The following is a 26,752-nucleotide window of genomic DNA, read 5'->3' on the forward strand; positions in this document are numbered from 1 at the left end:
ATTAGGAAATTGTGCTCAATTATCTTGATTCTATAGAAATGTGCAAGTGGTAAAAGGGATAAAAATCAACATTTAATAATTGCACAATAATAAAAAAACAAATATATTTTCAGCACTGGAGGGTTGTCCTGTGCACTCTTAGGCTGACCAGCAATCACATGAACGCACCTGCAATTATAATATAATCAGTGCAGTCCTTCTAGAGGTATTTTAGTAGAAGAGTCCGTGATTTCTCAGGTAATCTGGTCAGTCTGACAGTTCTAAGTAGTCTGATGGTGGTTGTCATTGGAAGGTACTGGAGGAAGAAAATTATGTATCAATTAAAGACAAGTCCTAGTAGCTGGACTAGCCAGCCACAGATTAAATGTACAGTGTGGCACTGTGATGATCTCATAATGTGATCTGTTGCTTCTCCATAGAGGTAATGTCAAGTGTACATCCTCCTTGTAGGATCAAAGGACACTTGTGAGGCTTCTGAAAACATGTTGCCCACCAGTGCTCTAAATTCTGCTGTTCATGGATAAAAAGAAAAAACTCAAAAACCAAAACCTTTTAAGCCTTTATTTACAAAAGCTCTAAAAACAAATATCCTTTGTTTGCAAACATTCTGTCTTTTATGCATTAAAAAGGATCAAACCGTTACAACATTGTAACTTATCTGAAAAGAAAAAATTCAAGATATTACAAAGTATAAAGTTAAATAGTTCAGAATGACAAATTTCCTCATGTTTTACAGAGGTCAACAGTGTGTGAATACAAGTTACACACTTTTTTTTATTATTTCGACAATACCAATTATCCATTAACCCCCACAAAAACAAAATCCTATGTCTATGGACTTCCTTAATGGGATGCGTAAGAGAAGTACTTCTGGGTCTATACTGACAATCTAAAAAACATATTGTCAAAAATAAGAGCGTCAACAAGCGCTGCAATATTGTTCAAATACCTTAGGGATGGGAGACCCTTGACTGAGTCACATCACGATGTAATATAAGCTGGCATGTTGATAAATGCCCATCCTCTAGCTAAAAACTTTTTTTTTGTTGTTGCAACAAATAATTAGAATTCTGTAGCAAATACAAAAGCAATTGTATATGTTCAGTGTCCACTGCAGCTGAGATTTTAGATTTGTTGAGCTTTTGGACTGTATTTTATGTTTTGCATGCTTATTTTTTCCCGGCAATTTCTTCTAGATATTCAAAAATCAAGAACCTAATAAATATCATTTCATAAAAATAAAAAAGGGCGACTGAAAGAGTAAACATTGAATTAGGGATAAAAGTCGAGGGTTTCAATTCATTAAGAGTGCAAAAAAACTTGGAGCAGTTTGATATAAGTGTTTTGCTTGAGGCAGCCAGCAGCCTGCAGTCCAGCTGTCATCCTGATAGATGTTCTTCATGTTTTAGTGTGTATAGGAGTTTACAATGCACGGTTATCTTCGTGGCACTGTAGAAATATATTTTATAGTAGTTAATAATGAAAAGAATCACAGCCCCTCAAATCAGCATATGGATTTGCTCTTTAAGGCCCATAGAAGGGGGAGTGGGGATCAAGACACAAAAAAGTAGATAATCCAAAACCAATGCCCATGCACGTAAGTGTCATCAAGTTGTTGGTGAATGGCTGAAGTATGGAGTTGATGGCTTTTTTTGGTACTACACAGTTGTGAATATCAGCTAATCTCTCATTACCCAATAATTGATGGTAATTACATAATGGGCAAAGTTGGACTTAATGGTCAGCGTAGAAGAAATCTACTGTGCATAAGGCAGAACAGGAAATTCAGACACCAATTTGTTTCAAGGCTAAATGGTTCCATATTGGTAGAGCAAGGCAGAAGAATGGTTGTGAGAGTTGGGTGAGTCAATGTCCGAGCAATATGACCAGGGATAAAACATGTAGAAAGTGATTGAGCTTGGCAATAAAAAAGTGCTAGTTGTCCTTTCTACATCATGACTGCTTGTTGGCTTCCTCTTCATACGCATTTCCTGTGCCATTTTGAACATACGATGATCCGGATCCCAAGCCATATAAGTGGCCGCAATATTTAGCATCATCTATATGATCTTCAAAGAACATCTGAAAGGGGAAATAAATTACAGATAGTTAGAAGGAGCCAAGCAAAAGTTGCTTGGATGCTTTGCCACATAAAGAAAAGAAAAAAAAAATGACAAGTGGGAAAGAAATGTTGATTCAATAGATATTTAGTTATACAGCTCCCACACCTTTAAACTATGGTCAAAATAATGAAAACTAAAAATAACTTTCAGCATTTTTCACATATTGCTTATCTATATCTGCATACCTATCTGAATCAATCATTTTATCGATATACTCATTCTATGGGTAGTTATGGCTGTTAGTCTCCCCACCCACATTCTCACTGTCAATTCCCTGGAACAAGCTGTGGCGTTAGTACTGCTGTACACAAGTAGGAATAAGGCTACCCTGCTGTTTACTACAAGTTATAGTTATATTACAGCTGTCTGAAGAATAGTCAGCTGATAAGAATGAAGTAGAGAAGATGCACATATTTAGGGCTTGTCCACTTGGGCAGAATACTTGCTTTACGTTACAGGACGTGTATCACCGGGATAAATAAAGCAGGCAAATTATGCAGACACCGTTTTTTATGGTCACTTATGTGCCAAATATTTCCTTGCTGTCAGTGTATGCAGCACTACATGACAATGTGTGGTGGTATACTCAGACATATCACACTGCCAAAGGTAAAACAAAGCACTCCCTATGGCAAACGCTCCTCTTTGGCTCACTCACTAGAGCCTGCCAGCGCTTGTGATTTGGTGGGGGAACGTTTCTTTACCTTTCTTTGTATAGGTTTATATTTGTTTTTTTCTTGGGCTTGTGTGGACTAAAAGCATAGCCGGGGATGGACTGCGTGATATCAACAACAGAAGACTTTTTATGGACTTTATTTTTTAATGGGGGTAATGGGGAGTGTGTGTGTTTTATTCAATTAAAACGTATTTATCTAAAAGGTGGTTAATTGCAGGATATTGTTTGGTACAATGGAAGTGGCAAAGGTGACACAGTGGCCTTCCATTCAATCATTACGCAGAGCCCCCAGCTCAGGATGTCTGGAAGACCCCAGCACTTATCATCACAGAACTGGTACCTAGGAGAGGAGCCGTATTATTTTATTTTTCCTATTCAGTCCTTATGGATGTACCAGCCCTGCGCTGACCAGTTAGGGAACTGGCTGCCATTATCATGGGTGAAGCCAACATGCTGTTGGTGTCCTCGCTATAGTAATAATCAGCCCAGGCTATTGCTAATAGAATCTGTAGTGGTTCCTGTCATCCTGCCTGTTTGTAAAATGATTCTTAACTAGAAGGACAGTGGTGCTTCAATATCAGGTCCTAGATTATTGTTACTCTCTGAGAACGGTGAAGAAGAGGATCAGGATGTAGTTATGTCACATCACCTACCTTACACAATTATTGTATAGGGTTAAATGCTGACCCAATCTCCAAAGAAAAAACTTCTGCTCAGGAAGACCTAATGGTAAAACCATACTGGGAAAAAAAAATATCAAAAAGTATCTCTGTCTATACTAAGTTAATGGCTAGAATAGATAAATAATGTGGCCTTTATTTGTTGTCAATATTTGACAGTAATAAAAATCACTGAATATAAGTATTACTACCTTTTTATTTATGAAGCGGTGACATACTACACAGCTCTGCCCATATAAGTACAATCTAAAAGGTGACGGGAACACGAAGCATAAGGTAGTAGAATAACGATTGTATTTGCTGGTGGGGAAAGTGTGTGGCAGCAGCAGTATCAGTCTCCAATAATAAAGTAGCCATGGCTGACCGGCATTTCTGTGCAACTACCGGTGGCTCAGTTCGGCTGGAACGAGGGGATAGCAGATATAGACACGAAACATAAACCAGCCACTGTATAAAGCTTAAACCAGTAACCTGCAGCAACCATAACTCATTCACCCATAATCCTCACGTCCTTCCTCTGCTAATTCTAGAGGAGGCTTTCGTACATGCGCAGGCACAGTGGTTATCTATAACCGATATTATTCATCTATATATCTTTATGTTAAGGGCATTTAATGTCCACATCAGCAATGATGTTCTGCTTGGCTTGGAAGAACTCAATAGTAAGGAAGCTGAATCTGAAGAACATAATTGAATTCCCAGACTTGTGATTTTAGTCTAGTGAGTCCCTTTCAGGGACTGAAGTACATAAAGTTGAATAATACAAGGAGAGATGTAAGTTACATCACTTGCAAAGTATGTAAAAGTTATCCACAAAAGTGCTAAATGAATTACTCCTAACTCCTGTGTCCCAAGTCATGTTGCACTAAAATGTGCCGACACAAATAAAAATTGTGTACTAAACATTCAGTGCATTCAACGAGGATACTGTAATGGATCTAATAAAATATACCCTCCACGTGAAGATACCCCTATTTAGTAAAGGTATTAACAGAAAATAGTTTGCTATGGTCATATTAGGAAATAAAGGCTCATTCCCCACTCTGGTCGCAAACTCATCCACTCCCTTGTCATCTGTCTGAACTACTGTAATCTCCTCTCTGGACTTCCTTCCTCCCTCCAATCCATCCTCAATGCTGCTACATCTTATTTATCTTTACCACCACTCTGACTCTGCCATCCGATACACTGGCTTCCTTCCAGCTACAGAGTCCAGTCCAAACCCTTACATTCACCTACAAAGCCCTGAACTGCCACAACCCCCCTCCTATATTTCCAACCTCATCCTCCCCACACTCCTTCCCATCCTCTATACTTTGCCAATAACTTTCACCTCCCCTCCTCACTCATTACCTCCTCTCTCCAAGGCTTTAAACAGGCTCTCAAAACCTATCTCTTCATCAAAGCCTACCAGATTTCCTCCAAACTTTCCCCTACTTCCTCTATGGCACTGTCCCACCTCCTCCCCTTTAGATTGTAAGCTCTCACGAGCAGGGCCCTGTCCTCTCATGTCATCCACTTTTCATTATCTTTGCTACCAGCATACCCACATGTCTTCCCTCCTCTCCCCAATCAGTGGTCCAGATCCTGTTTGCTGTACTCATACTCCTGGGCACAGGCTCAATTTGGGAAGACTTGCTCCCCCACCTCTCAAGCCTCTTTTTTCATGTCCTTAGGAGAGGCTATTCCGTGCCGAGCACCCCTCTACAGCTGGTTTAGTTTATTGTTTGCTGTGTATACTGTTTTGCCTATACTTCTAGCGTACTGTTTTTTCATTTTTTTCTTTGTTATATTCTGTAATGACTTGTACTATATACTCTCTGTACGGTGCTGCAGAACATCTGTGACGCTTTATCAATAAAATATAATAATATTTACTAACCATATAATATTCACAGCGCTTTTCTTTGTGGCGCAAATGTACAAGGTGCCGCCCACTTCTTGGCTTGGGAAACACCCCCATGTAAGTACTCTGCAAGATTATTTGTCAGATTTTTGGCTAAAAGGCCAAAAGTAAAAATAAAATCATCACACAATAAATTCCTCTCTATTGTCACTTTTAGACCAATCCCATTAATCAATCTGCACAATGAGAACCTTTCAAACCATATAAATTAATTCATGCTTCTTAAACCTAAAAGTAATCTTTTCACTGCACATGCCAAATGGCAAAAGAAATTACTTAAATGATGTGAGTAATATATTACACATATTATATATTTAAAAAAACCTTATTGAAAATAATGGGTTCTGAATGACTTCTTTACCACTTCCAGTAGGTGTGTTGTTTTAAAGTTAACCTTAAAGCCTGGTAAAGTCAAATAAGCATTCTACCAGACTGAACGGGTATTGTTATATTGCATTGAAGTCTATGGGTGATATTTTAGTTTACATTAGTAAATCGAGCAGTTTGGCAGCTCACACTATAATATTATTATTGTACAGATAAATAATGCTCTCACTGTACATAGGCCAATCTCAGTACGCTCACTGATTACAGCTAGAACCACATGATTAGCAGGATGCATGGAAGTGGTGGGTGGATTAATACACAGTTTGCACATTATACAATTGTGGATTTATGCATTTATTATGTTTTTGAGCTGGGGGAATCTCTTGTTGTGATACAAACACCCTGAACAGAGCCGTTTATATCTGAACTACCAAGCTGTGGGCTTGAAGACTATGTAGTGCCGGCACCTTTAGAGGTCAGTACCACTAAGGTCTACTAGCAGGAGAAAGGGGATGTATGAAGGAGGAATTTTGGCTACTGATTTCCCTTAAGTGACTTTTGTATTGTAAACATCCCAGTGTTCACCTCGTCAGGGGAATATAGAATGTGTTATCCTGGTTAAGCGTGCACAGTGGGACAGCTACTAAATGTCCAAAGTTTTTATCATCATCATTTATTTATATAGCGCCACTGATTCTGCAGCGCTGTACAGACATCTCATTCACATCAGTCCCTGCCCCACTGGAGCTTACAGTCTAAATTCCCTAACATGCACACACAGACACACAGACAGACAGAGAGACAGACTAGGGTCAATTTTGATAGCAGCCAATTAACCTACCAGTATATTTTTGGAGTGTGGGAAGAAAACAGAGCACACTGATGGAACCCACGCAAACACGGGGAGAACATACAAACTCCACACAGATAAGGACATGGTTGCGAATTAAACTCATGACCCCAGCGCTGTAAGGCAGAAGTGCTGACCACTAGGCCACCGTGCTGCCCATAACCGCTGACAAGTGTAATTTACTATGCTTTCCAGAAAATGAATATCCTCTCACCTATGTGAGGTTTATTGTTAAGTAACGCTCTCCATATTTGTATACATTTGTATATTTAGTTATGGCTTATATCTTACTTCTCTCATCTTGAAGAACGCCATTCCGGTCAGTAAAGAATCAGAGCCTGCTTGATGCTGAGGTCCTATCCGCTCCAACTCCAGTTGTTCAGCAACTTCTTGCAATCCACCCTGACAAGAGATACAAAGATTTGTTTTAACTAAAAAATAAATACAGACGCAGACCTCTAGTGAAATTCCATCAACTCACTTCATAAAGTAAAGAATGCACACTCACAATGAGAGGCATCCCGCTTTGAGAAAAATACAGTTGCTTTGAAAGCGTCAGCAGGAACACAACAAGTTGTCAGCTGTGCAGACTCGCTCAGCTGGGGGGGTCTTGTGGTAATGGTCCGGCTCACTATTCTGGATGCTGGCTGTAGGGTGGTGGGGAGACAGGCAATAGAGGATTGCTATACTGAACAGAGATTTGTGCATTGCAGAGATTACACGCTTGAGGAGTTTGCATTACAGGCAATATATTTGCTTCTCATTGCGAGTATATTGATGGAATTTCACTAGGTTTGTTCGTCTGTATTTGTTTTGTTGTTTTAGCGCAAGACACCATATTTTGAATACAGCAGTGTGTATTGTTACCAGGTGATTACAGCATCCATGATACCGGTATGGATTATAACAATAAATTCCCCTTGGCTGGATTGACTCTTTTACTAATATATGAGCTTTGTGGGACTTTGTTATTATTATTTTTTTTTTTTAATCAAGTATTTTTATTGGTATTTCAAAACTACAGACATGCAAAAAAAAAAAAAAGGAAACATACAGAGAAAAATAATCGCAAGTATAACTCAGAGTCATTAAAGATTTCTATACAGATACAGGAAGAGGGCTGCATGATTTACCTGTCAGCTATAGTGGCACAACAAAGCAATTTAGGCAAAGTACAGAGTTTGTGACATATAAAAATTTAACATTTGACTTGGGAACCTGTAGACTTATGCACTCGGGGAAACAAGTGCGTATGGAGACTCAAGCCATCTTTACCATATGTCATCAAATTTCTTTAGGACCTGCCTGCTAGTAGACACAAACCTCTCATGCCCAGGGGACTTTGATATTTTTAAAAATTATTTGCAGACAATATTGTCAATCTGCAAAAAGTTTCTTCATACCAGTGTGTCTGGTAAGTATATAGAAGCATAAAAGAAATGTTTTAATTTGAGGAAAAGCACAATTGAAGATACAGTAAGAATAGTACAAACATTATTCAGGTTGATTAATTCCTACCATGAAATAAAAGTCTGTTATCTACTATTCATATGATACATTTAGAGTAATTGCCTTATTATGACATTCTACCACTGGAACCATGCTGACTGTGACTGCACAGGGTTACAGTGATGTCACCATGAGGTGTTACTGTAGGTTCCTGCCCACACAATGGATTTATACAACATTCAATGTGAACAGTAAGTACAGCTCAATGTAAAGGCTTACTTACAGCGAGGAGTAAATATAGAGGTTAAAGAAAAAAGATACAACAGAGAACAGCAAGCAGGTGAAGCACAGATTTCTAAAATGCAATATCTCAGCAGATGAAAACCTATGAAACACGTGGTTCCTTATGTCTGGCCAGGAGTCAGGTACACATATGAATTCTATTTAAGTGGAAGAGGTGCTGTCCAATCAGGTAAAGTTTTTAGTTTACAAACCGGTTTTGCAATGTTAGTCTCACCACACAGAGGAGGTCTAAGTACTGTTCAGGCGAGCTGCATGCTACAAATGGGCCTCAGCTGTCAATCTGCATGTAAGGGATGGATATTTACAATGCACAGTCCATTTACTCAACTGGGCAGCACTGGGAAAATATGGAAATCTACTGCAGCAGATCAGGTAGTCTTAAAGCAACAGAGACTAAGTCAGTTATTACCATTGACCTGTAATAAGTAGGTGTATCTGAAGACATTATGTCTATACATACCTTTAAATTTTTGCAGCTTTTCATGAGATATTTGACATCATATATTACTGGAAAAAACAGTCGAAGAATTTCAAAGAAGTCCAGCTCAACCTCAGGCAAGTTTGAATTAGTCAGTATCTTTATTAGATAGCCAAAGTCATACCCACTGTAATTAAACCGATAGACAAAATACATTAGGCCATCTAGTGAAATCTCCAATTTAAATCAGGAAAAAAACAGTTTTCAGTTAATTTCAGTTGTGTTTATGTCATTGCTTAACCCTTTAACTGCCATCAGTGCATGACAAACTTTCCCGTTGGAAGCCCCACCGCTTTTTTGCATCGTCACTCTGCTTTACCGTCACTGGGATTATATTTTTAATCCAAGTGATGTTTAGATCACTTTTGTCTTTTAAACTTTTTATTTTCAAGGGACAACTGTAACGAACTAGATGCAAATCAAAATAAAAGAACATAGAAAGGGTCCAGTTTTGTTTTCGAACAAAAAAAACAAGAACGACAATATAAACATCTATGATGAAAAAGTGAAGATGTGGGGGCAGGAGTGAGGCTACATGGGAGGGAGTGTGACATGTAGTCAATAAGGAGACTGCAGGGGTAGGAAGTGGAGGAGCCACCATATTACTAAGAGCTACAGGACAGATAGATGGCCAGGGAGTAGATGAGGTGTGCTTGGCCTTTCTTGAAAGAGCCAGGCAGCCCAAACCCATGTGCAAAGATCCAGCTTATCATGAAGGCAACAGGTAATATTTTCCATACATGTGACATGCCATATCTGTTTTTTTTAAATAAAGAAATGTTTTAGTGAGCCACTATAATGGATTTTGCAGCAGCCAGAATGTGGGAGTTAAGTTTTACCAACTGAGTAGATAAGTCTTCGGGGGATAGCCTAAGTGTCATATCCAAAGTTATTCACTTTATATTATTTTGTGACTTATAACGTTGACTAGCATATCAATTATTTACCTTCAGTAGAAGTCTGGGTTATGTTTTATATATATATATATATATATATATATATATATATATATATATATATATATATATATATATATATATATATATATATATACATATACACACACACATACACACACATGTATATATACTCATATACTCAAAAATATACACTAAAATACACATGAGGATGCACTTATTTCTTAGTAAAGAGAAAATCAGAACATTGGAAGCTGTGCAATTTCCATTACTACAAAATAACATCCATAGTTATCCAATATAATGAACAGACAAGCACCAGCAGTGACAAAGTGCAAAATTTAATAGAAAAAACAATAAAACATTACATGGCAGGGCGTATTACTGTAATTCATTTTTCTATTAGATGGGCACAAGGATCTTTCATTTCTCCATGTGTCTAGGTAGGGAGTGTGTGTCCAGAAGGATACCCAATAAGTATTTACATGTGAGCCAGGATGAACCCTGTGGGAGCTGGTTCCAGCCAATGCTCAATCTATGCAGGGGGCTTAAGTGTTGACGTGGATTCTACATCGGTGGCATTAAAATGGTTAAAGCGTACATGTCTTGTAGTTTTAAGAGATCAAAGATTAATAGTACAGACTGAGATAAAGCATAACTGTAATGTTCAGTTATTAACACAAACACAGCCAATCCTATAGGATAAGAACAACTATAAAACTGCCTCTTTGTAGTTCCCACTGCCAGGCCTTAGGCATTATATAATCCTTTCAGCTTTCCTCACCTCTGTGCCGAGCAAATTTTGCCATTTTTGGGGCTGGTTACATTCAAACATCAATACGAGTCATTTGTTTATGCAGTACCCACAAAAATTATACGGAGATGTTGCCTATAGCAACCAATCAGATTCTAGCTGTCATTTTGTAGAATGTACTAAATAAATGGTAACTAGAATCTGATTGGTTGCTATAGACAACATCTCCACTTTTTCAAAACCTCAGTTTAGTAAATATACCCCTTTGAGTTGTCAGAAAATAGTTTGCTTATACATTCTGTCATTCTGTCACCGCAAAGAAAATCAACTCAAAATGGGCAAAAAAAGTGATTCGAGTTTCCTTTTTTTATTGAAATTGAACCAAAACCAGACGTGTGCATTTTTATTCTAAACACCACCAAGAAAAACTTTTGTGGTCTGGCTTTTTCCATGATAAAATCTGCACTTAAAAATGATAATGCATTTTTTCATTTAGGGGAATTTTGGAAGTGGGGAGGCAGAAGGTAATGTCTTGGGTGGGGGTGGGGGTGGTGAGTGGCAGTTCGAGAGGATATGTGGGGGAATTTTAGGATGAGTGATGTATACATTCCAAAGTTGTTTCTAGCCTTTGAGGTATATCAGGTTGCCTATCACTGCTCTATAGCCATGTGTCATAAATGCGCACGTGTAAGCAGAAGTATTACGGACTTTTGGTTTTGTAATCCGTCTAATGATCCTACTCTATCCAAGAAGATTAAAATTAAGTCATTTAACAAGAACATGACTGAAAAGCATGTGGAGCAGTGGACAGCAGGGAGTAAACACCACTAGAGAAGTCAGTGCAGATCACAGAACACCATTAAATGTAGCAACAGGGAAGTAATAATGCAGAATTTCAGACTGGTCACAGAGTAATGACTATACAGCTGCAAATTTAAATTTATGGTAAAAGAAAGTGCAAGCTACAAATAAGATATTCAGCACTCGTGGATTAAAGGATTATTATCCGTTACCTTTTCTTGTACATAGCACAGCTATTCGCCTATTAACTTTCTCACTGTTCAGTCAAAGTATCAAAGTCAGGAAGAGATTATCAAACACGCACAGATGATCCAATGCTGCTAACAATTCTAACAATAGATTAATAGAACTTTCTGACATGAAAATGTTCCTGAAACTAAATAGCAGTGTCAAAGTACATTAATAATGTCACCTTAAGTGGGGCTTGGGATGTCTCAGCCAGTGAATAAAGAGCACAGAGGTGTAATTAGAAAATACAGTAATGTGGGATTATTTTCTAAGAATTTAAAAGAAATGAACACTTAAAAGCTTGGAGGTCACCATGACCTATAAACAATGGAGGAACATTAAAACTGATGCACAGAAAAATTGGAGAGAGAGATAGATTTAGAGAAGAGAGGAAAAAAAAGAGAGAAAAAAAAAAAGAGCGCGAGCAAGAGAGAGCGCAAGCAAGAGAGAGAAAGAGAGAGAAAATGTGAATTCTATAACACAACCTGAACGCAAACACGAAGAACAAGAAAACAGATGAAAAGGAGCTAAACAGGGAATGTGTCCAGTGGCCTCATGGATTTGGAGAAAAGGATTTTACATAAGTACTAAAATCTCACTTTCTCTGACAACCTATCATCATCATTTATTTATATGGCACAGGCAAATTCTGTAGTGCTTTGAACAATGAGGATCAAACACAGTAATAAAATAATACTGGCTAATACAGAAAGACACATGAGTAAGCAGGCCCTGCCCACAATCCCATGGGGGACACTGGGGTACAATGGGGATGTCCCAAAACTGTGCCTTAATAGTTTGCAAAACCTAGCAACCAAAAGAAGTATCTCTGGACACAAAAGTGTTTTGGTAAACGTGTGCACTGACGACCATGTGGCTACTAGCTCAGGATGTACCCACTGAACCTGTGAAATGAGCAGTTATGCCCCTGGAACAGATTGACCCAACGCTAGTGTAAGCCTGATAGGTCACAGACTTAATCCACCTGGTGAGAAGATTGTTTAGAGGCAGGACAGCCTTTCTTCTGCGCATCATACAGAACCCAGATATCATCCGAACGGTGCATCATCCTTGGTTCTCTGAATGAAGATCTGCGGGTCCAGCCCATCTAACAAGCTGTTCCCAGCCTCGGACCTATCCTGACAAAGAGCTGGAACCACAATTTTGTGGTTCAGGTGAAATCTGCAAACAATTTGGTTGGAACGATGATTTCATCCTGAGCACCGCCCTATCCTCATGGAACACCAGGAAGGGAGATCTGCAAGGCAAGGCCCACAATTGTGACACCTTACGAGCTGTAGAGATTGCCAACAGGAAAGCAGTCTTCCAGGATAAATATTTTAAGCACTTCCTTGAGAAATGTTTGGATCTGTCTGAGAGACCCTTAGCTCTTAGGATAGCGGCTTCAATAGCCATACTGCTACAGCTAGCCCTACTAAATGTTGATGCTAGAATGGGCCTCGAGAGAGATGGTCTGGTCGCAACAGAAGTCTCCACGGAGAAGCTTCCAGCATGCCGATCAGGCCAGAGTGCCTGGGGCCACAAGGATTGTGTGAACTACTTCTCTTTTGAACCTTTTTTAGGCCCCACTAGAACATAGCTACTGGAGAAAAGAGGTAGATGAGAGGGATGTTCCAAGCACCCACCATGACCTCGGGGTCTCTGGACCTGGTCCCATAGTCCTTCACCTTGTGGATCAACTGAGACGCCTTCAGATCGATGTCTGGTTGTCCCCACAGATCCACAAGCTGCTTTGGATGAACGTCCTGGCGGCTTACATAGTCTGTCTCCCAGTTGTCTCCTCTGAGAATAAACACCACTATGATGACCTGAATGTTTATTTCGGCCCATTGCCTGATGCGAGTGGTAAATGCGCTACTGCCGTGGCGTTTCACCTTTGTAGCTTTTCCTAGAATGGGCTGTTCCTTTAGCAGTGCCTTTAGTACTGCTCTCGGCTCCAGAATATTTACCAAGAGCTTGGACACATACGGTGTCCACCGACCCTGTAAATGCTGTTGGATGACGAATGCCCCTCTCAGCCCAGAAGGCTGGCATCTATCGTCAGAAGGATCCTGTCCCAAATGGTGAATGGATGTCCACTGGTGAGGTTGTTGTTCTTCAGCCACCACAACATGGACAGACTTAGTGTGGGTTACAGTGCAACCAGGTATAAAAAAAAATGCTACCAGTTAATAAATCTTAATAGCACATGGAAAAATAAGAAAATAACCCCCTTTACGGGTGGGCGTGGCCTGGTGGATCATGGAATAGGTTGTGTGTGCCGGAGCTCCCCAGCCTAACTACCAGTTTTAATATCCTGAATCGCTCTTCTGTATAACTGACCTGTCCGGTTCTGTGGCGGAGGTCTCCCTGCCGTCTCTGATCCAAGTAGAAAGTGTGGTGGAGGATCAGAAGGGCTGTCGCTGGGTCCGGAGCTGTACAGAGGCTGGGAGTGTGGTGATCAAAAGGAGCAGACTCACATACCTGGCGGGGTTTGTGTCGGGGACTTCAGTGCCGAGAAGCGCACATAATTGCCTGTCTCTTGAGTTGGTCACTGGAGGCGAGAAGAGCGGACATCTGGAGGCTTGCTGGGTATGTGTACGGGTGTTCCCGCCACAGTGCAGAGTGCGGCGCCATCTTGGATGTCTATGTGTGTGGAGAGCAGACTTGTATGCAGCTCCATACTGCTGCGGATGCCCTGGGACTGCTGGAGCTTGCTTGTGAAAAAGTTCAGGAACACATATCTGGTGAAGTGAAGAAGGAATAGTGGGTCATTGGATCCTGTGTTGTGGTTTCCCGCTCTGGGCTGTTTATTTGCAGTATATGTATTTGACTCAATATTGCAGAGGCCATACTCTTTTCTGAGAACCTGAGCCTGGACACAAATTCAGCTGGGGCCTAAATGATTCATTTTTGATCTTCCCCTGCGGTACGAGTAACCTGTATACAACCCTATATTACACCTACTGATATTTACATAAGGGGTGTCACTATGGGTAAACACTCTACAAGTAATACTTCTGCTAGCAGGCTGGAGAAATATGCTCGTTCTAACCCTGCTACAGCTTCGGGAGGAGCTCCTGCATCTGAGCTGCAGGTACCCCAGTCTTCCAAAGATGCAGACTCGCCTGCTGATTCTACTCTTCAGGAGGTCCTGAAAGCTATCGCTGCCTCTGAAAAGAAGGTAATGGACAAAATTGGAGAGGTGCAGGTTGATTTGTCATTGATGCGGTAGGATTTTCAGAAAATTCGGGAACTTGTGTCGGAGACGGAGGCCCACATCTCTATACTTGAAGATACTACAGTTCCTTTACTGCCGAAAGTTGCTGGTTTGGAGGTTCAGATGGTGTCGGTTAAACAGAAGATGTCAGATATGGAGGGTTGCCTCAGACGCAGTAATATTAGGCTGGTGGGTCTCCCTGAGAAGGCAGAGGGGGATGATCCGGAGACATTCTTGGAGAATTGGATGATCCAGTTATTCGGCAGAGAGGAGTTCACGGCCCAGTTTGCGGTGGAGAGGGCACATCGGATCCTGACTCAGAGACCGCCTCCTGGTGCACAGCTTTCATTGCCAAGATGTTACATTATAAGGATCGGGATGCTATCCTGCGCCTGGCTCGGATTAAGGGCCCCTTGATGTACCAAAACCAAAGAGTAGCTGTATTTCCTGATTTCTCGGTGGATGTACAGAAAAGCAGAGCTCAATTTATACAGGTGAAATGCAATTGCCATATGCTATGCTTTTCCCGGCAAGATTAAGGGTGATTGCGGATGGAACTACCCTTTTCTTTGGATCATCGTCAGAGGCGACGCACTGGTTGGATTGGAGAGCTCTTAGTGGTCTTCGTCCGGATTGAAGATGCTCCTGGTGACGTATTGATCTCCTGGACTGAGATGATGCTATTAAAGATTGTGTGCCTTTGATAGATATAATGTTTGATATATGCTCCGTTAAAATATTTCACTTTGATTTATGTTTATATATAACTGAAATGTTTTGATTAATATTGCAGTTATTTGGATGCTTCCGAAAATGTTAATTATAAAGTGATATTATTTGAAACTGTTGGATCTTATAGTTGGTGCTAATGGATCGGTTGGGTATGGAGGGTCAGAGGAGTACTAGGGTGAACTTGTGGGCAGGGGGGCTTCCCTTGCTTAAAGGGTCACGGTCTCCCTCTCCTTTTTTCGGTACATACGGGTGTTTCCATAAGTACGCGGAGATAGTTGTGTGTGCTGTTTAAGGAGATGTGGGGTAGTTGTAGAGGGATCCAGGTATGTCTAAGTTGGGGGTGGATATACGAGGAGGGGGGTTGTATGAATAGGGTAGGGAGTGGTAGGTTTTTTCAATGCAGTGTCAAGTGTTGTGCTTTTTCTTTATGCAAACATTTTCAGATGTTGAGATTGACTGTTTTGATATATACTAATGTGGTTGACTGGTGGCTGGGTGTCTGCCTGGGTTGGAGGGGTTTGATTTATATGTGGAAATGGCTCATGTGTATTCCCTGGTGTTATGGCGACTGGGAAGATGAATAGGGGGGTCTATTAAAATCCTGACTTGGAATGTTTGTGGCCTAAATGATAAAATTAAACGGTCTTTGGTCATATCCCAATTAAAAAAGTATGAGGCAGATGTTATATGCCTCACTGAGACTCATCTAGTGGGAGGTAAAGTGTTGGCCCTTAAGAAACCGTGGGTTGGATGGGCATATAATGCTACTCACACAGGTCATTCTAGAGGGGTATCTCTCCTTATACGTGAAAAAGTAAACTTTATTTTGGAAATGGTGGAATCGGACCTATTAGGTAGATATCTTTTTGTAAGGGGCATTTTTGATTCTAAACGTATAAACTTGCTGCCAGTTTATGTCCCGCCCCCTTATAGTGGTGAAGTTTTAAAAAAATGCAGTGACGATCTCTCTTTCTCCTGACACTCCTGTGATTTGCTGTGGGGATTTCAATAATGTGTTGGATTCTAATGTTGATAGGTGGAGGGAGGTGGGGGATACTACACGTCAGAAAAATCGAAATTTGCTGATCTGGTGGAAGAGATGGGTTTGGTGGACGTGTGGCGTCTGAGACATACGGTAGAGGTCTGTTTCTCATGTTATTCCACTTCGTATACCTTCTCCCGAATTGATTTAGGACTTGTATCAAAGGGTTTGTTGCCGGCTGTCTCGGATGCTGCATATTTACCAAGAGGGATTTCAGATCATTCTCCGTTGGTACTAACAGTAAAGCTTAATGTTTCTCGAGGTCAAGCGTTTTGGAGACTTAACCCCTTTTGGTTGGCATTATTGCAGGATGGAAATACTTTAGAATCTCAATGGGAAGGGTACTTTGCTACTAATGTGGATACAGCGGCTCCACCTCTTGTTTGGGATTCATTCAAGGCGTTTTTAAGAGGTTCCCTAATTAGAAGTATCAATTGTTTTAAAAGACTAGGTTAAGAGGTGATGGACTAGAAAAAGAGGTTGTGCGGTTGGAGGAGGTGTATCTCTCTTCTCATATGGCTTCTGACAGGCTGGCTTGGTTAGCGGTACAGAGAGAATGGTCAGATTACTTCCTAGATAAATCAAGACGTAAGTTGTTATTTGCTAAACATACTCAATACTTTAAAGTGGATAAATGTGGCAGTTTTTTGGCGTATTTAGCTAGATCAGAGAGGGCGGCGACTGTAGTGGCGGGAATTACAGATACTTTGGGTATTGTGCATACCTTGACCGAATACATCAGTGATGTTTTTTATGTATATTTTAAAGATGCTTATGCGTCTAGAGCTGAATACTCAGATTCTGATTTAGACACGTACCTGGCGGCTGTTTCCTTGCCTGAGCTAAGCGCAGATAGTAGAGAAAGTTTGGACTTGTCAATCACTGATGAGGAGATTGTAGCTGCGATATCCTCGTTTCCAAATGGTAGGGCTCCAGGCATAGACGGGATACCCATAGAGCTGTATAAGCATTTGGGGTTTTTTGTGCCTCGCTTGCAAGACATGTTTACAAGTTTTAGAGATCAGGGGTCTGTATCTCCGTCTATGTCTGAGGCTCTTATAGTCCTTATCCCTAAAACGGGAAAGGACCCCTTGTTCCCGGAATCATACAGACCTATATTAATACTGACAACAGATATTAAGATATTGGCAAAAATGTTGGCATCACGTTTGAGTCGGGTGATTGGTGAGATTGTGCACTCTGACCAAACTGGTTTTATGCCGGGAAAATCTACAGCTATAAATTTGCGTAGGCTTTTTTGTCATCTGCAGTTGCCCTACCCTGCGGAGGAGGAGGCGGTGGTGGTATCGTTAGATGCTGCTAGGGCCTTTGACTCTGTGGAGTGGAGGTACTTGTGGGCGGTGCTGTTGAAATTTGGGTTTGGATCGGTTTTTGTTCAGTGGGTACGATTACTGTACTCTTGTCCTACAGCTAGAGTCTGTGTGAATGGTTTTGTGTCTCGTCAATTTGTCATGGGCAGAGGTACCAGACAGGGGTGCCCTCTGTCCCCCACTCTGTTTGCGCTGGCCATAGAGCCGTTGGCATGTGCTGTTAGGATGCAGTCAGATATTACTGGATTGAAGATGGGCTGCAGGACGGACACGATTGCCCTTTACGCAGATGATATGCTGCTTTTTTGTCCAGCCCCGATAGGTCACTACCTGCGCTTATCCGAGTGGTCACAGTCTTCGGTAGGTACTCTGGGCTTTTGATCAACTGGGATAAATCTAGTGCAACTCCGATAAAGGGTATTTGCCCTACAGGTCAAATCTTACAGACTCCTCTTAAATGGACTCCAGTATTTAAAATATCATGGTATCTGGATTTCTGGTGATATGGGTCAATATATCCAGCATAATGTCCAGCCTCAGATTGACTATCTTAAGAGCCGGATCGGGGTATGGAAACAGCTGCCATTAACGATCACAGGTAGAATTAATCTGGTCAAAATGATAATTCAACCAAAGTTTCTGTATGTTTTGCAGCAGTCGCCGATATATATCCCTCATAGTATATTCCGTTATGTTGAGCGTCTCATGGCTTCTTTGGTGTGAGCAGGCAAAAGAGCAAGAGTTAAGCTTACCACTCTATATCGTTCTCGAGGGTCGGGGTCTGGCTTTGCCGAATCTGCGGCTTTATTATTTTTCTTCTCAGCTGGCACATATTGAGGTATGGTTCCGGTCGCGGATGGGTGTGGATTTGCATGATTTTCTAGTCTCTGGGACAGGCTCTAAACATACACGGGCGCAGTTTCTTTTGGCTGGTAGAAAGTTTGGGGATGATCCCCTTTATTGATACAGGCCATGAAGGTCTGGCGATTTTCATCCCGGATTGGGGGTGGATTGGACTTGGATCCATGCACTCCACTTTGGGATAATTTGGATTTTGGAGAGCTGGTTAGGATGGAGGGAGCTGGAGCTTGGAGAATTTACAATATAATACATATTGGACAATTGTATGAGAATGGGATACTATATTCATTTGAGCAATTACGGGGATTACATGAGCTGCCTAGGGGGTTACTTTTATAGGTATTTGCAGTTAAGACACGCTCTAGCCTCACAGTTTTGGGGAGCTGCCCCGAGTTTCAATTCAGATTCTTTGAGGGTGCAACTGTCAAGGTTGGGCCAGAGGCGGCAAATTTCATTTCTGTATTCATTATTGGTGGAAGGATCTGGTGTGGGGGGCTTGCCGGAGCTGCGATGCAGGTGGGGGGGGGGGGGGGGGGGGGGGGGGGGAGTCTCGGGCAAATTAGTGATATGGCATGGGATATTGTGTTGTGTAGCCCGAAACAGGTCACTGCATCGGTTAAATTTCGTCAGGTTCAGTTTTTTCTGCTGCACAGAGCGTATCTTACTCCTCTTCGGCTTTCTAAATTTAATAGGGGTCAGGTGGTTTTGTGTCCTAAGTGTGGGAGTGAGAAAGGGAACTTTTGGCATATCCTCTGGGAATGTACATTGGTTTCATGCTTTTGGGGAGAGGTGGAGAATTGTATTAAACAGTTGGAGGTGGGAGTATCTGCCTTGACGCCAAAACTATGTATATTTGGTTTGGGTTTGGACAAAAACACCCATAGGTTTATTAGATTGCTCATTAATACGATACTTATGCTGGCAAAAGTGGATGGCACCGGAAGGCCCGACTTTGAGTAGCTGGATTGACCTTGTTAACGATACAGTCAGCCATGAGAGGTTCATGTACACCAGTAGGAACCTAGTTGATAAATATGAAAGAATATGGTACAGGTGGAGAATATCCCCATATGTTACAGAAGGATTGAGGGAGGTAGAGCTCTCCTAATGCAATGCTCGGATCAGACATCCAGCCACCTCCTTTATTATTAAGGTTAATGATTTGTATTTTGTATTAATACTACTGTGTTATTATCTCATTGCATCTTGAAATTTTGAATAATGTGCATAACCTGGTTTGAAAATCTGAACTACAATGCATTTGGACTGTGCTGTGTATGAATATTTGACACTGCTTGTATCACTATGTGGGTTTTAGTTGTTGTTCTAGCCTAATGTTTTGGTCTTTTTTTGCTGTTAAAGTGTAAAAAGAGTAAAAAATGCAATAAAATGTTACCCGATTTAAATAACCCCCTTTACAGCTTGATCGATACAGAATGGTATAGAAGGGAAAGGAGACAATCAAGGCTTTGTCTTTCCAGAGATCTCTGCAGCTGCTGACACTCATACTGCCGAGTTCATCATCATCATCTATGTATAGAGCGCCACTAATTCCGCAGCGGTGTACAGAGAACTCACTCACATCCTTCCCTGCCCCATTGGAGCTTACAGTCTAAATTCCCTAACATACACACACACAGACCAAGAGAGACAATATAATAGCAGCCAATTAACCTACTAGTATATTTTTGGACTGTGGGAGGAAACCCACGCAAACACGGGGAGAACATACAAACTCCACACAGATAAGGCCATGGTTGGGAATCAAACTCATGACCAAAGTGGTGTGAAACAGAAGTACTAACCACTAAGCCACCGTGCGGGCTTGCAAGAGTGGTAAGCCCTCCAAAAGAGGAGGTATTATGAGTAGAAGGACCTCACTCTATGATGCCAGGAATGGGGGAGCTCTGTCCAATGGGAGGGCCACATAAATGCTCCTAGAACTGCATGGGGTGGCCAAAATAGCGGCCCCTGCTTCTTAGGTACCTTACCTATTTAATAAAAAACTCCCTCCCTCCATGGAGAGAAGCTTTACCTTCTCCCGACGAGCGCCACTGTCAATTGTCTGTTAAGCGCAACAGTGAAGGAGCTGGGAACCACGGCTGCTGCCAGTGTCGGTGATGACCGGGTTCCAGCAGTGGCTCTCTCTAGACAAGTGCACTGCCAATGTAATTATGTGTAGCAGAAAAGATTAATGATAATAATTAAAAATGGTGGGTGCTATTAAGCAGCCCCAGAAAACTAAACTGAGTATTGTGTGGTCAGTAGAGGTACAGTGGGGGGGGACGGGACGTTCATCCATTGAAGAATCATTTAAAGTGCCAGAGCTTCTCTCACCCACATCTATACCTCATTGTACTCCAGTGTCCCCAAGAGGATGTCAGAGACAAGGTGCCAAAACCCAAAACAGCCATAGCAATTAACTGCAGCCTCTAGTAGAAGTTATAAAATTAAGATACAGCAGTGAAATCATGGCTGTTCTGACAAATGTTTACAGCAACAGTGATGTGTATGACTTAAGGTCTCCAAGCAATCATCAGTGCAGAGAACGCCCATAAGTTCCAAAATCAGGGACATGTCTGCATGGAAGCTTGTGCACAATACATAGATGAACATTTAGCACTTGGTTGCACACCACTTACCTGTGGAAAGAAAGCCACTTTACTCCTTCACAAAGCACCACTCCAGAGGTCATGAACAACTCTGCAAAATAGTGAGTTTCAATACCCTCCTCCTCATGTTTCTTAAACTGGATACCAGATGAGGTGAGCAGCTCTATGGAGTCCTGTGCATACATGTCTTCCCTGGACAGAAAAGCATGCAATAAGCCATGGGGACAAGCTGTGCCCCACCCTTCATACCCAATGCTTATGTATGAAACACATTCAAGTAAACATTGAATGGAGGTCACGTAACCCACACTTTTATAGGTCATAGGAAGGCAATAAAAAGGCTACAAACAAGATAAAGGGCTAGATTTACTAAGCTACGAGTTTGAAAAAGTGGGGATGTTGCCTATAGCAACCAATCAGATTCTAGCTGTCATTTTGTAGAAGGTACTAAATATATGAAAGCTAGAATCTGATTGGTTGCTATAGGCAACATCCCCACTTTTTAAAACCCGCAGCTTAGTAAATCTAGCCCTAAGTGTCAAAACACCAAGGTGACTTCAAATATTATTATTATCCTTTATTTATAATGTGTCAACATATTATGCGGCAATTTGCAGAGACTGTTTTTTAATTCATTCACATCAGTCACTGCCCCGGGGGCTTACAGTCTATTTTTGTACCACACACACTAACACTGTTTATGGACCATGGGAGCAAACCTCATCATTTATATTACTTTTATAATAAAGCAGCAAACCTGATGTGGTCATTGGCTAATGTGAAGAATAACTGTAGGAATAAATATATTCCTACAATTGGTTAGTGCTTTTTAGTAATTAATTTTCTACAATCGGTTAATTTGTAACTATGTTTTGTGCGGATAAAATTAATAAAGCATGCTTGATTTAAAAAAATAAAAATAAAAAAATATATACATTTGTTGTATGGTACTTATGCTAAACAAATGTGAGTTACTGTGATGTAGGGAATGGAAGCTTTAATGTTTATGTCATGTGCCTAATTAGATCGAACAATTACTTGCGACCTATTGAACCATACAACCACACAGAAGCAAATTATAAGGATACACTTAAATACATACACAAAACAGATATGGGGGTGAATGTATTAAACAGCGGATTTGTCAAATTAGCGATTTTGATGGCCAAACCAAGAAGTTAATAAAAAAGAAGCAGACCTATGTCTCATGGGTAAAGGTATAGACTATGCATACACACACAGTGTACTGTAAAACTGGTGGTTTCCAGCATAGAACACTCTCCAAATATCCCTCACAATTTTACATTCCTATACAATAATACTAATATCAGTAGAGTCTGCAATGTATACTGGTCACCTATATGGGTTCTGAACAGTTTTATTGAGCAGGGAAGGTCAATGTGCTGGTACAATAGAAAGGGGCCATTTGTGGTATAATGTGTGGTGTCACTGATAGGGTTAATGTGCAAAGGACAAAAGAGTCTGCAGCGAGGGGCTCACGCTGCCTTGATTACCAAACAACTTGTCCTGTAACTTTATACTACAATGGGTCAATGAGGGAAACTGCAGCCCATACAGAACTATCCATCAGCTTGTGATATACATTATAATGCACCCATCTACCCACAATGCAGCCTTGTTGGCTGAGCCTATATATGTGAAACTGCAGCCCATCAATTCACTGCATGCAACTGACAGGTACACGTTAAAGCAGGAGATGGACTCTGACGTGCTTGTCACATTACTTATTATAATAACCTAACTTGAGTTTGCTCATTCCTATCCCAGAGTACAAGAATAGGAGGTCGCCATATGCTTCTCTGCAAAACCATGTGGATTCTGGTCTAAACAGTGCTTGAAGTGCAAATGTAGTAACATATATACACAGATCATAGTCTGAAATAAGCAGCTCACATGACCATGACCATTAGGAAGAAGTAACCCAATGTTACACAATGTAGCAGGCTACACATACCAGTTTTTAGGAAGTTTGAAGGAAGTCAAGAATTCAAACGCAGGTACTTGCTGCTGTATCACCATTTCTTTCTAGCAGACTCCTGACACACTTCAATTACACTGGTTATTTCCTGCTTCATGAATAAGGAAACTGAGATGCTGGTAGAATTCAATGTGTCACCCAGGAGAGTAAACCGTAGAATGCTGGGCTCAGAACGCCAACATCAAACGGTGCTCTGTTCCCTCCTCCACCAGCCCCATCCCCAGGTCACTGGTGTATAGGGCAGGAGTAGCAATTAACATGTTTATCAATAAACACAATTCTACCAGTCTGCCTGCTTAAAGATTTGATTGGAAACTAACCATGGTACTTACGTTAAATTAAATTTAAAATTAAATTGCCACGTTGAGGTTCCTGGTGGGTATTCTCCTTGTTCGTTCATAAATGTTAGCCCAAGCTGAATTATCTTTAGTAAATCCACATTACATCGTAGAAGTTGGTACTGATAGTCAGCATTGCTCCTGAACTCGCCTATTGGTCTCGCGACTACCCCTGGAAACTCCGTGTCCTGGAGGAAAGAAATATCAAAAGAGGAATACAAAGTGAGAAGATGCTTAATAAATCAAATACAAAAATTTTCCTACTGCATGTATGTAACACGTAAGTTACACAAGAATATTCCATTACAAGGCTTTGTCCACAGGGAAATATATATTATATTTTAGTATAGTGCTTTTGTTCTTTCTTCTCAGTATCTGGGACTGTATAAAATTGACAAATGATGCAGACATAATTTTTCTGGCAATTTATGTGGTATGTTTAAATGCACGTCGTTTTGAGTCACATGGAATTCTATGGAGATACACATCATTAGCAATTTCAATACATACAAAACGCCTTTAACTTCATGAAAAATGTATGTGTAGGTCGTAATAAGATTCCTTGAGACGTGTTCTCCAAGCTGTAATCCAGCTTACTTAATGCACTAACTTCAGTACTTGGAAGAGATACAGAAAACCCCTTATACAAACAACTTTCTAATGTATTTACGTAATACTAGCAAAGTGGGCAAAAAATACATTAAAGGACAAGGATTACCTAGAACACATCAAGTAACTGGGAGTGGATGGCAGGGTTTTTTGACCCCTACAAGAGCTATATATAGAGGGACTCCCAAACTGATACATACAGTACAATCGCCTTAAGGTAGGGTAGGTAAGATAGACAGCACTTGTTCAAGATTGGCCTTGTCCTTAAGGATATTATTAGTTCAAATGGAGCCCAAGTTGTTTCCAGTATTGCAACACTAGATATAACTGTCCCTTTTCATTAACATATGACCCATGAAATACCATCCTGTGGAAGGTTCACCAAATTAGCAGGGACAACATACACAAACTTGAATTATTACAATGAAATGCATACAGAACAATGGCTAGATTAGAGCAGTCACAATCCCTAAACATACCATTGCAACATAATTATACTTGCGTATAACTTGACGGATTCTCTTCATCTGTTCATCCAGGTTGCAGGCCCAGACTTCGCAGATCCGCTGGCTGTGGTCCACGGTCGCTGCTGGCATAGTGGTTATGGGGGAGGGGCTCAGAGGCAGGCATCAAAATGTTGCACGTGGCTGCTAAACAGTTTCATAGGTGGAGGGGAGCACTCTGTCTGCCAAGCTGGAAGGAGAACAGAATTTTTTATTTTGCTTCGAGTTTGAAATTGCTATAAAAAGGTGTTACTGAAATATGTATAACATAGCATCTATGGGGCGCAAGGAAAAATGAGCGGATATTTCAGTAAAAATATCCGCCGTGAAGTGTCTCCGGAATGGTCACGAGACACTTTTGAATTCTGAACTAATTGAATTCCCCCCTTAGTGTTTTATAATTATTATCATCAAAAATATTTGGTGCTTAAATAAAGGGAGTTTATACTACAGTATAATCTTACAATTTAAACAAAATTGAGCTTTATTTTTCTTTACAAAAGACAAACGGTTTCCCCAATATTCTGGTTTGCAGGTAACGGACAACTTTACCATGATTCCTGATGACAAGCAGCAGGATAACACGTGTGTGTACCTGTCTCACATTCAACGGGCGCCACATCAGCACATATTTACCAGTTACATTCTCAGTTATATTTTCAGGTTGCCTAGACAACCCATCACTTGTTAGGGCTCACAGTGAGTTGGTAAGTACAGTCATAGGGGTATCATTTACAGCAAGCCAGAAATGTCACACACTAATGCAGGCCTGTCAGAGACGAGTGCTACTGACTGCTCCAACTGTCATTGAAATGTGGACCTTTTAAAAAAAAAAAAAAATTAGATCCATTTATATTATATAACATCTGCTTTATCACTGTTAATATGAAATTGCTTATTGGTTGCTATGATTAAATGGTCATCATTCAGGGGTGACACGCCTGCTCTGAAGCAACAGAAAGAGCAGCAACCACATTGGCTATTTTATAGATGGTTACAGATGAGTAGAATTCATTTTGATGCAATAGTACTCAGTTTAGACACGTCACTTTCTATGTAAGCTACAAATTCTGCATTATAACAGCAGCTAAGTAAAGAGGATTTCCACTGCAAAAAAACAGTTTTGACTTGTAAACTCAAGTATTAGTGACTGCGAGACTGATAGTCACTTGCAACACGTAGTGGTCGGGAGGGGTTGTAACATGCTTCCAAATGTGACTCTATGGTGAGCATTCTCCAGACAGGAAAGTCACAAGTAACAGTCAATCACAGCGAGTACAGAGCTGCCAACTACGTTCAGAAGCCCTATTGTTAAAGGAAGCCCTGGAGCTTCTTGGAGCACAGTCTGATCAGTCTCCCGCTAGACCGTAGACTAAAAGTTACTGGATTTATCACTAGATTGTTGGTTTCAGATCACTAGACTCCCCCATTCTAAACCCTGATTATATGCTGGTTATTTCTAGACAGAAATGATGGTTAAATATACCAACATTTCTGTACAGTGGTGCACATGTAACCACAAAATATTGTCCTGTTCTAACATTATCGGGTTTTCATAAATGTAGATTTCTTTGGTAAAATTTGGTCACAGAGGGTCAACATATACTTGCATCCTGCAATGTACATGGAATACTAACTAGGGAAGGCACACCTCAGATATGTGAAAAAATTGTCAGCAACAAAGGATTAATACCAACTTGAGACTCTCTTTTAAATCCATAATAGCATACTCAATTTTGGACTTGTAAAGACTGTCACATACATAAAAACAAAATTTTTGTTGATATGTATTAAAATAAAATATAAAAAGCGAAATATAAAAAATTCGGGGTATGAGACAAGCTCAGAGGTATTTTAAATACATGACATGTCAATATACGTATATGACAATATATAACATGTCAATATATGTATATGACATGTCAATATATGTATATGACAATACATGACATGTCAATATATGTATATGACAATACATGACATGTCAATATATGTATATGACAATACATGACA

At 40.6% G+C, this 26,752-nt stretch overlaps 1 protein-coding gene across 5 annotated transcripts in view; it reads right to left on the reverse strand.

Annotated features, from left to right (window-relative positions):
• Positions 1-546: 546 nt before the first annotated feature.
• Positions 547-26,752, reverse strand: part of CNOT7 (CCR4-NOT transcription complex subunit 7) — a 32,722-nt gene continuing 6,516 nt past the window's right edge. For 2 of the 5 annotated variants that reach the window (XM_075196351.1, XM_075196359.1), the window contains exons 2-7: positions 24,716-24,929; positions 23,622-23,815; positions 21,321-21,482; positions 8,775-8,919; positions 6,854-6,964; positions 547-2,082 (exon numbers count right to left, since the gene is read on the reverse strand). In XM_075196351.1, the coding sequence (XP_075052452.1) occupies positions 1,954-2,082; positions 6,854-6,964; positions 8,775-8,919; positions 21,321-21,482; positions 23,622-23,815; positions 24,716-24,832 (858 nt within the window). In that variant the 5' untranslated portion in view covers positions 24,833-24,929 and the 3' untranslated portion in view covers positions 547-1,953. Of the gene's footprint in view, positions 2,083-6,853; positions 6,965-8,774; positions 8,920-21,320; positions 21,483-23,621; positions 23,816-24,715; positions 24,930-26,752 lie in introns of those variants that run through there. The other 3 variants (XM_075196376.1, XM_075196385.1, XM_075196367.1) reach the window with 3 other exon arrangements.

The sequence above is a fragment of the Mixophyes fleayi genome, chromosome 1, assembly GCF_038048845.1.
Source record: "Mixophyes fleayi isolate aMixFle1 chromosome 1, aMixFle1.hap1, whole genome shotgun sequence".
NCBI lineage: Eukaryota > Metazoa > Chordata > Amphibia > Anura > Limnodynastidae > Mixophyes > Mixophyes fleayi.